Below are 13,864 nucleotides of genomic sequence, written 5' to 3'. Positions count from 1 at the left end.
ATTTAGAAACATGAGGTAGTGAAGTGTATGACACTGCCTGACTATGTCAAATTTACATTTGTCACAAGGAATCGACAAATGGTACTCACTGCTTAATTGCAGATTATGCAATGTTATTGTGAGGTCTATAGTATGTCATTTTGACATAATGACCACCTTCAATTTTGCACACAACTTGTGGATTGCATTATGGCAACGAATTAATTTCGTTCACAACTGCGAGGTCTACACCACACCATATGGTGATTACCTTCAATGTGTTTTTAATTAACATAAGGTTGTGAGATGCTCCATAAGAGTGAGGTCTACACTACTTAGTAGTGATTATCTCCATTTGTTCAAAGCAAAAGTGAAGGCACAAAATTTATGACATAGCAATTATGAGGCCTACACCGCTGGTGCCTACCTTCATGATATTTTTCCAAATACTTGTCAATTTCACAGCATTTGTCATTGGTTGTGACTATAGTGTCACATACTCCATCAGGAGATGAATCCAAGGCATTGGTGACTATGCTGCATATTATTCTATGAAGAGAATTATGCAAAACACTTGTATATTTTGGTGATTACCTTCCATGCATACACAACTTATGAGACGCCATCATAGCTATGAATTAAGTTTCATGCACAGCTGAGAGGTTTATGCCATTTTTTGGTGATTATCTTCATGTGTTATAAAATAACATATGGTTGTGGGGGCTATGATCAATGGGAACTGTCCATAAGAGTGAGGCACCACTAGGTGGTCGGCTACATCTATGTGTTTTAAGAAAATTAAAGGCTTGTCCCTTTTGAGGTGACTACCTTTAATTTGAAGATCTACACCACATTGTGGTGTTCTTCTGGAAGGCGTGCCCTATGAATCACTAAGAATCACCATGACCATGATTATGCTTAGCCATAGCATTTTTATCCTACTTAATTTACTAAAGGTAAATTAATGCATGAGTATTTCATGCATCAAATGGCTCACCTTTCGAAAGGTAATGCGATGCGATGACATTAGGTGGGAATAATTATATTTGACATGGGTCGTGGACATAGTGATCTTGTCAACCCATGGCCTTGTGGCCATAAAGACTCCACCTGCAGAGAATGTCATGGCTATTTATAAATAGCTAAAATGTGCATATTTGCATTTATGTGACATCGCAATGACTCGGTTTTTAAACTGAGTATGTAATGGATAATGAATATCCATTTTCCCTCTAAGGCTTCATTGAGGCGAGATATATTGTTATAAGCATCACACGAAGGATTATTCATTCGTATTAAGGACTTCAAGTCTGTTGAGGCTTATTATTCAGCTGTCTATAAATCAACATTAAGTTGAGAGTATGTGATAAGGCGGCTTCAGATACATATCTGACTATAAGTCCTTACTGCACTTTACGTTCTCCTAGGATGGTAAACAGAAATATCATCTTTGTTTCAGGTTGCAATGCCTGAAATTCACGCTAGTACTCTTAGTACTAAGCAATAGTGGTTAGAGAACCATGAGGAGTTGAATGTAAAGTGAAGAGAGAAAAAAATGACAAGCAGAAATGAGTGTATATCTCAAAAGGGAATGGATCATTTAATTTAAATGATCATAATGACAATTTTCAAGTTTGTCAAAATGGTGGTTTTACGAAATGTCATACTAATGATTACCAATCAGTCAAGTATTGGGTTGAATCATACCACCATCTCACTGGAGGCAAATGATTTTAATGGGATAAGTTTGAAGTTCTACTTCAAAAGGAAACAACCAGAGAACATTCTGGCATGATAGAAGGAGAATAGACTCCTATATATTGATGATATGCTTGTGGAATGATATTCCAAAGATATTTTTGGAGATCTTGTGTAGTCTCCTAGTTATCCCTAAATATCATTAGCCTATAATTGTACTACTACATATAGTATAAATTGCAACATATTGTCCCTCAGACATGATAGTTGAGATAATTGAGTGTACGAGTCAGTTCATACTCAATCTTGTTGCATACATAATAATTTTTCCTCCTTTATCATCATGGTATTGGACGATTAGAGAAATTATTGACAATTCTGTTGGCCACAACTTGACAAGTTGCAATATTCCCAACAATCATCAGATTATTTTATGCACTACATGTGACATTGGGGAATTAATTTTAAGGCACTCTCACCTTAAAATTTGAAATGAGCCAGCCAATATTCTTGATTGAATGCAAGAATATGTTTGGATTATTCACCATTATCTGGGTTATCTTGGTACTTCATGGTGTTCACAGACGCATCTAGAAGATTAAGTGCTCAAATTGACGAATTTAGAGCAAATTATCCTAACGTGGGATAATTCCATTGGAATGAAAATGTCGTTGAAGTTGATTCACGGACATTTAATGGTTATATTCAGTATACGGTACATAACCAGAATGGTTTGGCTAGATCTCTTATGAAAGAGATTCAATACTGCATAGCCAATGTTGCAGAATTGTGATTTACCAACATTTTGTTGATGGTAACATGCGGTCTCACACTCCGCATATTTGGTCTAAATGAGATCAAATGATACTGCACCCCCTTGCAGTTTGTACGTGGAATAAGTGAAGTATTTCCCATCTGCGGTAATTCGGTTGTATATCGATATCACCACCCCAGCGTACATCATGGGCCTTCACATATGGTTGGGATCTATGTGAGGAATAATTGTGGTATGTTCGTTAATCCGCCGAATACCTTAACCCTAGCAAGGGAGTTATTTGCAGCCCATACGCTGATTGCTTTTACAATAAGAACATTTTCTGGCATTAGGGGGAGATGTGTACCACGAAGAATGCCAGGAAATGGATAAGAAATGTCATAGACATTTTGTCCGCGTACTTAAGAATCTGAACTGCATGTTCAGGTTATGAGAAATTTGTAGCATATTGCAAATAATCTGCCAAGTATATTTACTGATGACAAAGGTGTCACTATGGTCAAGTACCAGAACGAGTGGAGGTGCCTAATAAACCACTCGTCTCCCTAGATGAGAGCAAGAGGGGGAGAATTCTGGTCGTATGAGATTAAGTTCTCATATGTTTCAGCGGAAACATGGGAGATTGACTCCTCGATCAGTAAATATGATTCAACCTCGGGTTGAATGACACCTGAGGGATGCGCGGCATCCAAAGTCCAACACATATGTGCACACATTTTAGGTGTTGGGACATCGAAACACCTTGACTCCGTTGGTGTGGGAAATCACAAGGAGTGAAGAGGCATAATAAGAATTCCACGATGATATTGATTCATGAGAATCGTATATGAGAAAGTCTACATATGTCGACATAAAAATTTTCTCAAGAATTGCTAGAATCCTTTTGGGCCCTGAACCAAATCCATGGAGAGTGTTATTGCACTTATATTGGTTCAAATGAAAGGAAGCAATTAAGGAAGAGTGGCACTCGCTCATCAAAGAGAGGTATTTACCATTGTAAAACCTGCTCCTCATAAGTATCTTCCAGAGGGAAGAAAAGTGAATTTTTGTTTGGAAACAAAAATAAATGAGGTGGTGAGAAAGTGAGGCTTGTAGCACAAGGGTTTTTCGCAGAGACCCGACATCGGTTACGATGTAGTATACCTTCTTGGTATGAGTGGAATTATGTTTCGATACTGAATGTTAATGGCAGTATAGACCCACACGGTTGATGTGTGTAATGTCTACATACTCCCATGGGTCAATTAGTTTGGATGTATATATTGAAGTCATTGAATGACTTAATATTCTGAATCCAAAGGTAAATCGCAACATGCATGTGTGGAACTTCTGAAGTCAGTCTATGACTTGAAGTAGTCGGAGAATTGTGTGGTGCAACCGACTAAGTGAGTTATTCCTTGACAAGGATTACTCTCATACTAATGATTATTGACATGTATTCATGAAGAAATCCTGGATTGGATTTTACATCACCTTAATTTGTGGTGTCGATGAAATACACGCAATCATGTTAAGACGGATATTTGGGTTAAACCAAATTATGCTAAGTTTATGACTTGAGCATATCCCCCTAAGATATCAGTCTTCATATATCTAGAAGTATTGAAGAATTTCAATATGGATATATTATATCAAAGACACATATGGTCATGTTATACCTAATATGGGATACAGATCCTTGAGACATAGGGGAGATGGTGAAGTGATAGAGGAGCATGAATTGCCATATCTAAATACCAACGAAGCACTCATATATCTTGCAAAATATGTCAGGCTTGACACTATAGTTTTTGGCAATTTATTGAGAGTGCAATTCCCTGAAAGGTATAAGGTTTGTGTAAGGAATATCCTGGGATATATCCAGGGCACAAAGGGTCTTGATCAATTTCATTCGAAAAATCAAGATGGGACCATTGTTTGATATATTGACAGTGGCTAATTATCTGATCCCACAATGCCATATCAAAGACTGGGTTTGCTGGAAGAGTACTTTGAAGGAAGTATTCAGAATAGACTCTAAACGAGTCCTTCCAGTGATCATTCTATTTCATTTGAAGCATAAGAAAATGTGGATGACTTCATAGAATGATTGGCCACATGTGAAATCATGTGCAGATTATCATTATCTACTAAGATAATGTCGCTTGTATTGCTTATGGGTTATATTTATCCTTGTGAATTACAGAAATGTAAGAGGATAATATGCAAACAGATTATTGTGATATTCACAATATCTCTGTCAATGTTTACATTCCAGAACTAGGTTCGTGGAATTGGTATGAGATATTCTTGAGGTTTGCAAAGTTCAGGGGGAGTAAAATCCCAAGTTATAACCCGTTGGTGATCCTCAAATCACTCATATTGTACTCTTTTTCCCTTTATGAGTTTTCCATGATGGTTTCTCATCTAAGGTTTTTAACGAGACAATATAAATACAAGTGCGGATATATGCAATATTGGTTTCTCCTTATATTTTTCCCACTGGGTTTTAAAGGAGTTTTCGATGGCATATTATTATAAGGTTTCTCCTCAATTTTTCCCACAGGGTTTTTGAAGGAGTTTTCAGTTTGCAATATACATATGACGAATTGATCAAGGGGGAGTGTTGAGAAATAAAAACATGTGATCAATTGTATGGGAGGGATGCCTCCCAAAAGGTGTCTGTTGGGGAAGAGGTGTCTCCCCAACACATCCCTTGACCATGTATATAAGTGGGTCTCCCACATTGCAATGGAACTAGTGGATCATTTGGACTCTCCATGTGTCTCTTTTACTTTCGCTTTATAATAAATAGGACCTGCACCAATGAAAGTTAGATCTAGTAATGTTGAAAGCAGAGCTAACTCGGTCCTTGATGCGACCTAAAGCAGTTTAAGTGATATGTGTCCTAGTTTTCTACGGAATGTGATCCCTGCCTGCTGTCACATCAAGCCTAGTCACCCATTTGACACATGCGGCACGCGGAGCTCGCTGAGCGTGTGTTACACATGCACATGCTCTAACATGTTCATTAGGCGTATTTGTTTCTATGGTAAATTCCAGATTCTTGGGTATAATAGTATATTTCGTTTTAACAACATGGCAATTGCATCCCTGCTGAATCGGAAGGATTGTGTACGTCAGTTACGGCGCTTGTACTATTGTGTTTAAACAAATAGAATTGGAAGGACTGACAATCCTCTAATCAACGTTGTACCTGTTAGGATTTAATTAGAGTCAATTACACCATCGGTGCTAAAACTTGGCATGAAAAATCACTTTAGTGCCAAAACTTGCGGCATACATTGAACAGATGCTACAACTTGGTTTTGGCATGCATATACGGTGCAAATGGTGTTTTGTATACGGACACAATTCTGACTAGGCACGCCACGTGGCAGGAGGCCCACTATCAGCAAGTAGATTTGGCGTGTGGCCTGTATTTTTGGGAAAACAACTGAGAATTTATTTGTTCACAAAAAGGTCCTGATACGTGCCGGTCTGTCTGTCAGCGATCAAATTGTTATGAAGGAGCCAATGCCTAACCAATGCAACAGAAGCTGGTTTCAATAAACGATCAAACGTACGCCATCTATCATTTGTTCTTAGGTGAACTGAAGACCCTACGGCCCATTTTGCACTATTGTTTCTTTAAAAATATATATACTATATTTAAATTATAATCGTGTGTTATAAATAAAATATATAGAAAAAAAATCTTAAAGCATATTCATGTATTCCCTTCGTCCCATAATATAAGACACTTTTTAACACCACACTAGTGTTAAAAAAACGTCTTACATTATGGGACGGAGGGAGTAGTATATAAAAGTGCTCATTCTTTAACAAATTTTTCATGTTTCTATATATTTCAATAAATGCTTACATAAGTTTAAAAATGTCGCAATTTTAAAGAAATACTCTCTCCGTTCCTAAATATTAAATATAAGTCTTTGTAGAGATTTCATTATAGACTACATACGGAGCAAAATGAGTGAATCTACACTCTAAAATGCATCTATATACATCCGTATATGGTTCATAGTGGAATCTATACAAAGATTTATATTTAGAAACAGAGGGAGTATTAATGTAGTATATAAAAGTATTTTTCCTTTAAGAATTTTCTATAGATTTTAATAAATGCTTATCTGCTTTTTAAAATGTTCACAGTTTTAACAAAATACCGATGTAGTTCAAAAAGTGTTCATGCTTTAAGAAACATATATTCACATCATGTAAAAATAGTTGGATGGGATTCGAATCAACGACATGTAGCCATCAGGTGCACGTGGCCACCACCCCACCAAACAGTGTTAATATTTTTCAGAAACTTATAAAATATATGTAACTTACAATCTTATGTTATAAATTATATATGTAATACATTATAAATCTATTCATGTATTATTTCAAAAATATCCATTTAATAAAAATATAATTAAAAATTATGCATGTAATAATTTTCATATTTAATATAAATTAAAGGTATATATATATTATATTTTAAGTAAATGAATATATATTTAAAATATTCGTACTTTTAATAAAATAATTATGTAGTATGTAAAATTGTTCATTGATAATTAAATTTATCATATTAATAACATGTGATTACAATTTACATATAATTTATAATTTGCTTTTAAAAATTTACAATGCAAAATGGACCGTAGGGTCTCCAGCGCGATTAGGTTATATACATTATGTATCTGGGTAAAACAAAGTGTTCTTCTCCGTACATTGGTTAGGCACAATTCGCTCCACTCTATAGGTCGCATGTTTGAATCCCACCGGCCACTATTTTTGCAAATAATTTGTGCGTCGCGCATCAAGGGCTTTTTCTGGAGAAAAATATATTATGAGTTGTTTTCTAGAAAGTAACTAGTGGAACACCCGATCTCTATCGTTCAGAGGCTGACAGCAGGGCCCGCGCCATGTGGCAGGCCTTATCAGCATCATCTCCGTATACAAACACGATTTGTACCGTATATACACACGAAAGCCAAGTTGTGGCACCAGTTCAATGTATGCCGCGAGTTTTGGCACTAAAGTGATTTCTCGTGTCAAGTTTTAGTACCAGCTGTGTAATTGACTCATTTAATTAAGTTATAACTAAAGGGATAATCCTCTTTGTGCTGCACGCGCAGATGCTAACCTGAACAACGGTTCCCTGCTTTGCTGTCAGTTCAGGCTGTATGTATATGTACTGTTCATCGATGGAATAAAAGAGTTTTTGACCTGCTCATTCATTTTGACTTGGACTAGCCACAATGGGTAGTAACATAGAGTAGTAACATAATGCATGTTACTACTCTATGTTACTACCCATTGTGGCTAGTCTAAGTCAAAATGAATGAGCAGGTCATTTATTGTTACTACTCTATGTTACTACCTCCACAATGGGTAGTAACATAGAGGTAGTAACATGGAGGTTGTCATTTATTGTTTTGTGGGATCTATAGTAGTACTTTAACTTTGTGATCCATATGTGGCTTGTATCAAAATGAAATTTTGTTTGCTAGTACGCATAGATAAATACAAGAACACAAATTCGAACGGGTCCATAATAAATAATAAAGTGCCAATATAATATAATTAAAATATATAAAACATATATAGAAATACATGGATCAAGTCTCGAATATAATCTATTGTCGCCCAAACTTTTTCCATATATGCTCAATCAAATCATTTTTTAGAGCCTTATGCGTCGGACGGTCACGAATTCTACGATCCGTTTCAAGTACCTCGGCAAATACTGGCATGTCACCGTGAGTAAATACCGATGGGAAACAAATCGATGAGCCTGCTTCCTCATTCAAATCAATCATATTCCCCGCCTCTTCTTTTTCATCCTCGACTATCATGTTGTGTAGAATGATGCATGCTAACATAATATGATGGAGATCGCCCCGGTCATATAAACGCGCCGGACGCCGTAAAATAGACCATCGCGCCTGGAGCACACCAAATGCACGTTCCACGTCCTTCCTTGCACCTTCTTGATGTTTAGCAAACAACTTTTGTTTTTCTGTTTGAGCCATCGGTATTTACTTCACGAATGCTGCCCACTCGGGGTATATTCCATCTACAAGGTAATAACCAAGTTGATATTCCTTCTCGTTGACATTATAGTTCACTTGAGGAGCTTGCCCTTTCAGTTGCTCAAGGAACAATGTCGATTGATTGAGCACGTTGATGTCATCCAGACGATATGCGGTCCTTTCTCCCAATTCATCATCATCTACATTGGCGACCTTCCGCTTTTTCCTTTTGGAAGAAGTAGACCGCGGTGGTGGCGGTGGTGTTGAAAAGGAATCGTGTGGCGAAGCCCCGACAAAATGCAAATTCTCCATATTTTGGTGTCCTTGTTCCGGGTGGTGCATTGACGGAGGTCGAAAATTATAAGGATGCATTGGAGGGAATTGTCCAAAACTTAGCAAGCCTTCAGGTGCAGGGGTGTACATTGGCCTCCTGTTACAAATATGAGGTTATGTTCAGATCCACATTCTATGAATACAAAGCTTGGGATTTTGGAACGAGAGGACAATTCGTTTGAAGCCACTGAATATATAGCTTTTGAGGACTTTGGTTTAGAAGCCTAGAGTATGTTCCAATCATAAACAGTTTTCATTCCAAAAAGGATTTCAAACTACAGCTCATGTATTCTCTGATGAAAGGTTTGAAACAATTCATTTTAAGAAAAATTTATCTGTAGTTATCACAATTTAATAGATTGTCTGAATTAATCCATAGCAATTTCCTTGCATGTATTCAGGCTACATCTGCACACGCTGAATCAGACTTACAAATTCAGACTTAGATGTTAGTAAAGATTTGGCAGTACAAACATTACCTACTGCTGTTTTATTAAGATGGATAATCCTACTAACTACAGTAGAGGGATGTGAGTACAGACTTGGCACTTGGCAGTATAGAAATTCCCTGAACAACTACACACGCTGAATCAGGTATTCTAGATACTGAACACAAAACATAAATTATCTAATGCTGCAAATTTGAGCTGAAGAAATTGCAATTGCTGAAGATTGAACTGAAACCAGAAATTTATACCATGTAGGGTTTGCAGTAGAGGATTCCATGAGAGGGGGGTACAGGTGCGGCGGTGTCGACGGACTGGTGGACGAGCTAGTCGGAGCGCCGGTGTAGAAGAGCGGCTGTGGCAACCGGCTGGCGCACGAGCCTGCCGGGGCGCCGGGGACGCGCTGCGGCGGCGGCGAGGTCGCCGTTGACCGGGCGGGTGCCGCCTCCTTACGGGCACCAGACTTGGCCATGATTCCTGTGGCTTCGCCCCGCCGGCGGCCGGCGAGAGGGAGTGCGGGACAGGGGGATCGAGGCGGCAGGGGAGGGAGAGGATGGAGGTGCAGCCGTGGAGAAGGGAAAGTAGTTTTTTCTTTCGCGATGGGGACGCCCGCAGCGGATCGATTCGCATTAAAAAAGTATCGTAAGAAGCGCTATGTTACCGTAACTAGCTATGTTACTGCATCTATCTCTCTCCTTATTAACTCACTGCCACGTAGACAAATTTGCTGAGGTGGAATTGAAGTTACTACTCAAGTTACCCCATTGTGGCTAGTCTTATAAAAGCAGCCATGGCGGTGGCTTGGTCGCCATGCATGAAAACTATGCACCTAATAAATTTACTAGGAGTAGGACTAGGGGCATAGAATTTTCTCAGAAACCCACATGTGAGAAAAGCCGAGTGGATGGATATTGATGGGAATGCATGCATACGCATCCGCTAGCTTCACGAGGAAAATTGTGTATATATGTACCCCCACCAACCTGCCCCTCTTGGATAACCCAGCTACCTAGCAGTAGTAGCACCTCGATCAACACACAACACAAGGCAGTATGCGTTCAGCTCGCCACCTCCACCTCCCGGTCTGGGCCCTCCTTCTCCTCCTGCACTTCTTAGCCTTCGTCCCGGCAGCCAGAGCACAGCAAGAAATCGGTGAGCGGAAATCTTCTATAGATTAACTCTTCCGCCATTGATTAATTCCTAACGAGTACGAACGTACGTACATCTCTTGCATGCAGACGATGAATCGGAGTTCAGCTACGTCCGCGGAGCCAAGAACGGGCCGGAGAACTGGGGCAAGATCAAGGAGGAGTGGGCGACGTGCGGCACGGGGAGGATGCAGTCGCCCATCCACCTCTCCGACCGCCGTGCCTCGCGCGCGCCCCACCTCGGCTACCTCATCACCGCCTACGCCCCCGCCAAGGCCTCCATCGTCAACCGCGGCCACGACATCGCGGTGATGTTCCACGGCGACGCCGGGAGCTTGTGGATCAACGACACCCTTTACCACCTCAGTCAGGTGCACTGGCACTCCCCCAGCGAGCACCGCCTAAACGGCCGCCGGTACAGCCTGGAGCTCCACATGGTTCACCTCAGCGCCGAGAACAAGGCTGCCGTGATCGGCCTCCTCTACGATATCGGCAGCCCGGACGATTTCCTGCACAAGGTACGTACGTCTCTCCAACTGCATGTTTTTTTTTCGAAGCCGGGCCGGATATATTTGACCCAATCCGTTGCATGCAGCTCGAGCCTTACCTGCGGAGAATGGCAGACATGAAGGAGAAGGAGGAGAAGGTCGGCGTGGTAGATTCCTGGGTGGCGCGGGGAGATGGCGAAGCCTACTACCGGTACATGGGTTCCCTCACCACGCCGGCGTGCGACGAGGGGGTCATCTGGACCGTCATCAAGAGGGTACCTACCTCGCTATGTTGTTAATAACTTTTACCGACAACATTTAGACCTTGAATGCTAACTTGCAAGAAATTAGATTACGTACCGGATTTACAAAGTTATGGTCCTCTTCCCACTAACCGCATGATTTTCTCAATCAAATGTGTGATGGAACTTATTAAAATAAGTACATGGTTTTGCAGGTTGCTACCGTCTCGAGTGACCAACTAAAGCTTCTTACCGACGCTGTGCATGACGTAATTAAGTTGTTCTGTAAATTAATTTCTCCAATCTTTTTCAAGAAAGCAAAGTGCATATATTTGTTTGTTTGTACTGTGTGTAGGGCTTTGAGATGAACGCGAGACCCCTTCAGAAGGTGAATGGCAGAGATATCGGCTTGTTCTGCCCTGATGATGACCATGAACGCTATTACGCTGCTGCTGATCATTAATTAGCTCTACACTTGAGCCAACCTGACGGATTGACTGCATATGTGTTAATGTAAGATAATATCATTAAATACCTTCGTTTGACTAGCTTACAATTGTCGGCAAATAATTGTTTCTAATGAAAACTATATATTTTGACATGTCTCAGTTGTTGGCAATTAATGGCGAAGAAGAGCGATGACATGGAACACTGCAAACGATCGTGACTCTGCGACAAGCAGGGATGTTTGTTGGCCTTGGCACGGTTCTTAGAATTCCTTAACAAAGTCAAAGTCACAGACGTGTCGTTGTTGATATCTTCAATACTTGGATAATAAGAGTCGAATCTAGTATGCTATCTTGTTTGTGTCTTCTTTCCTTCTATTGCAATAAAAAGCGCGTTGATCACGGCATTGCCATTTTCTTGACAACATGTGCTAGATCATAGTTTTTTTCCTGCAATCATTGCACATCAGATCCAATCTAATGTATCATTTTATTATGTAGTATCCTTGCCATCTTTAAGTCCAGTGTTTTGTTCTTTTCAGTTTTTATTTAAATTTATGTATTATTGTCCATCAAGAAAGCGTGCTACAGACGAGTGAGGTGTTTTGGCACCTAGGCTCGTCTGCACCGCGCTGAATTAAAAAAACAAATACTAGAAAAATTCAAAAATTCCAATTTTTTTGGCATGGTAGATAATTTGGTGTGTGATGTCCGCTCCAAATTTCAAATCATTTCGACCCGTTCAGAAGGTGAATGGCAGAGATATCGGCTTGTTCTGCCCTGATGATGACCATGAACGCTATTACGCTGCTGCTGATCATTAATTAGCTCTACACTTGAGCCAACCTGACGGATTGACTGCATGTGTGTTAATGTAAGATAATATCATTAAATACCTTCGTTTGACTAGCTTACAATTGTCGGCAAATAATTGTTTCTAATGAAAACTATATATTTTGACATGTCTCAGTTGTTGGCAATTAATGGCGAAGAGGAGCGATGACATGGAACACTGCAAACGATCGTGACTCTGCGACAAGCAGGGATGTTTGTTGGCCTTGGCACGCTTCTTAGAATTCCTTCATAAAGTTGAAGTCACAGACGTGTCGTTGTTGATATCTTCAATACTTGGATAATAAGAGTCCAATCTAGTATGCTATCTTATTTGTGTCTTCTTTCCTTCCATTTGCAATAAAAAGCGCGTCGATCACCGCATTGCCATTTTCTTGGCAACATGTGCTAGATCATAGTTTTTTTCCTGCAATCATTGCACATCAGATCCAATCTAATGTGTCTTTTTATTATGTAGTATCCTTGTAATCTTTAAGTCCAGTGTTTCATTCTTTTCAGTTTTTCTTAAAATTTATGTATTTTTGTCCATCAAGAAAGCGTGCGACAGACGAGTGGGGTGTTTTGGCTCCTAGGCTCATCTGCACGTGTGCTGAATTAGAAAAAAAAGAAACAAATACTAGAAAAATTCGAAAAAATTCCAATTTTTTTGGCATGGTAGATAATTTGGTGCGTGATGCCCGCTCCAAATTTCAAATCATTTGGACATCTGAGTAGCTCGCGGCAAAAAGGACAAATTTGGGGTATGTTGAAAAGTGTATTATTCATATACTGTTCTGATCCAATTTGTCTTTTTTGCTGAGATCTACTCAGATGTCCAAATGCCCTGAAATTTGGAGTACACCTCACGCACCAAATTATCTACCTTGCACAAAAAATTTGGATTTATTTTAATTTTTTATGAACTGTTTAATTGGATATTCGGCTACGGATCTCTATTTGTTCAACTTCCTTCTTTACCACACTATATAGACATGCTACTACACCCAGTTGGGAGACATAGTGGTGATATATTCGTTGTTTTTGGCTTGGTATCGTGCATGTGGGTGTCATGCACGTTTTTCTTGAAATAAGTCTTGACTCTTATCATGAATTGGACCATGCATGATGCATGCATGTGATCGACTAGGCAGTTTGCACACCAGGGGATGTGCATAGGCCGGCCAATAATGCCATGCATTGTAGCACACCCGTGTATCGCAAAAGGACCGTCCATGGAGCATCTCCCGTAGGTTATACCAGATGGGATGCACACGAGCACCTCCCGTACGACGTCGTGCTTAGTTTTCGGTTTTCCCTTGTCAATTATCCCTATCCCATAGGCTGCGAGACATCACATGTCCGTGCGTCAACGTAGGACCAGGAGATTCACATGGTTATACCACAGACAGAGAGATGGCGCCAACAAAACTAGATTCACGTGATATATTGGTG

The 13,864-nt window shown here is 39.8% G+C and overlaps 2 protein-coding genes across 3 annotated transcripts; one reads left to right on the top strand and one right to left on the bottom strand.

The window, feature by feature from the left end:
* Nucleotides 1–8,109: 8,109 nt before the first annotated feature.
* On the bottom strand, nt 8,110–9,838 carry LOC123168920 (proline-rich receptor-like protein kinase PERK5). The gene is made up of 2 exons (XM_044586783.1): nt 9,509–9,838; nt 8,110–8,908 (listed from the first exon to the last, which is right to left on the bottom strand). The coding sequence occupies exons 1-2, from the start codon at nt 9,727–9,729 to the stop codon at nt 8,485–8,487; spliced, it is 645 nt and encodes a 214-aa protein (XP_044442718.1). The 5' UTR covers nt 9,730–9,838; the 3' UTR covers nt 8,110–8,484.
* A 352-nt stretch (nt 9,839–10,190) lies between these two features.
* On the top strand, nt 10,191–12,760 carry LOC123168919 (alpha carbonic anhydrase 7). Of its 2 annotated transcripts, XM_044586782.1 has the most exons (7): nt 10,191–10,409; nt 10,496–10,923; nt 11,001–11,168; nt 11,351–11,404; nt 11,491–11,523; nt 12,331–12,455; nt 12,552–12,760. In XM_044586782.1, exons 1-6 carry the CDS (start codon nt 10,310–10,312, stop codon nt 12,403–12,405), a joined length of 858 nt encoding a protein of 285 aa, XP_044442717.1. In that variant the 5' UTR covers nt 10,191–10,309; the 3' UTR covers nt 12,406–12,455; nt 12,552–12,760. The 2 variants fall into 2 exon arrangements, with proteins under 2 accessions (XP_044442717.1, XP_044442716.1); XM_044586781.1 differs by lacking the exons at nt 12,331–12,455; nt 12,552–12,760 and adding an exon at nt 11,745–12,086 and having other exon boundaries at nt 11,491–11,648.
* Nucleotides 12,761–13,864: the final 1,104 nt, after the last annotated feature.

The sequence above is a fragment of the Triticum aestivum genome, chromosome 7D (assembly GCF_018294505.1).
Source record: "Triticum aestivum cultivar Chinese Spring chromosome 7D, IWGSC CS RefSeq v2.1, whole genome shotgun sequence".
Taxonomy (NCBI): domain Eukaryota; kingdom Viridiplantae; phylum Streptophyta; class Magnoliopsida; order Poales; family Poaceae; genus Triticum; species Triticum aestivum.
The sequence above is the reverse complement of the archived record's forward strand: the minus strand, read 5'-3'. Positions and strand labels throughout refer to the sequence as shown.

Bases quoted from the DNA above. Each gene is read 5' to 3' on its own strand.
- LOC123168920 (XM_044586783.1), bottom strand. From the start codon at position 9,729: ATGGCCAAGTCTGGTGCCCGTAAGGAGGCGGCACCCGCCCGGTCAACG. The intron at 8,909-9,508 runs GTATAAATTTCT...TATTTGTAACAG, and splicing joins TCTACTGCAAACCCTACATG to GAGGCCAATGTACACCCCTG.
- LOC123168919 (XM_044586782.1), top strand. From the start codon at position 10,310: ATGCGTTCAGCTCGCCACCTCCACCTCCCGGTCTGGGCCCTCCTTCTC. The intron at 10,410-10,495 runs GTGAGCGGAAAT...TCTTGCATGCAG, and splicing joins CAGAGCACAGCAAGAAATCG to ACGATGAATCGGAGTTCAGC. The intron at 11,405-11,490 runs GTAATTAAGTTG...TACTGTGTGTAG, and splicing joins TTACCGACGCTGTGCATGAC to GGCTTTGAGATGAACGCGAG.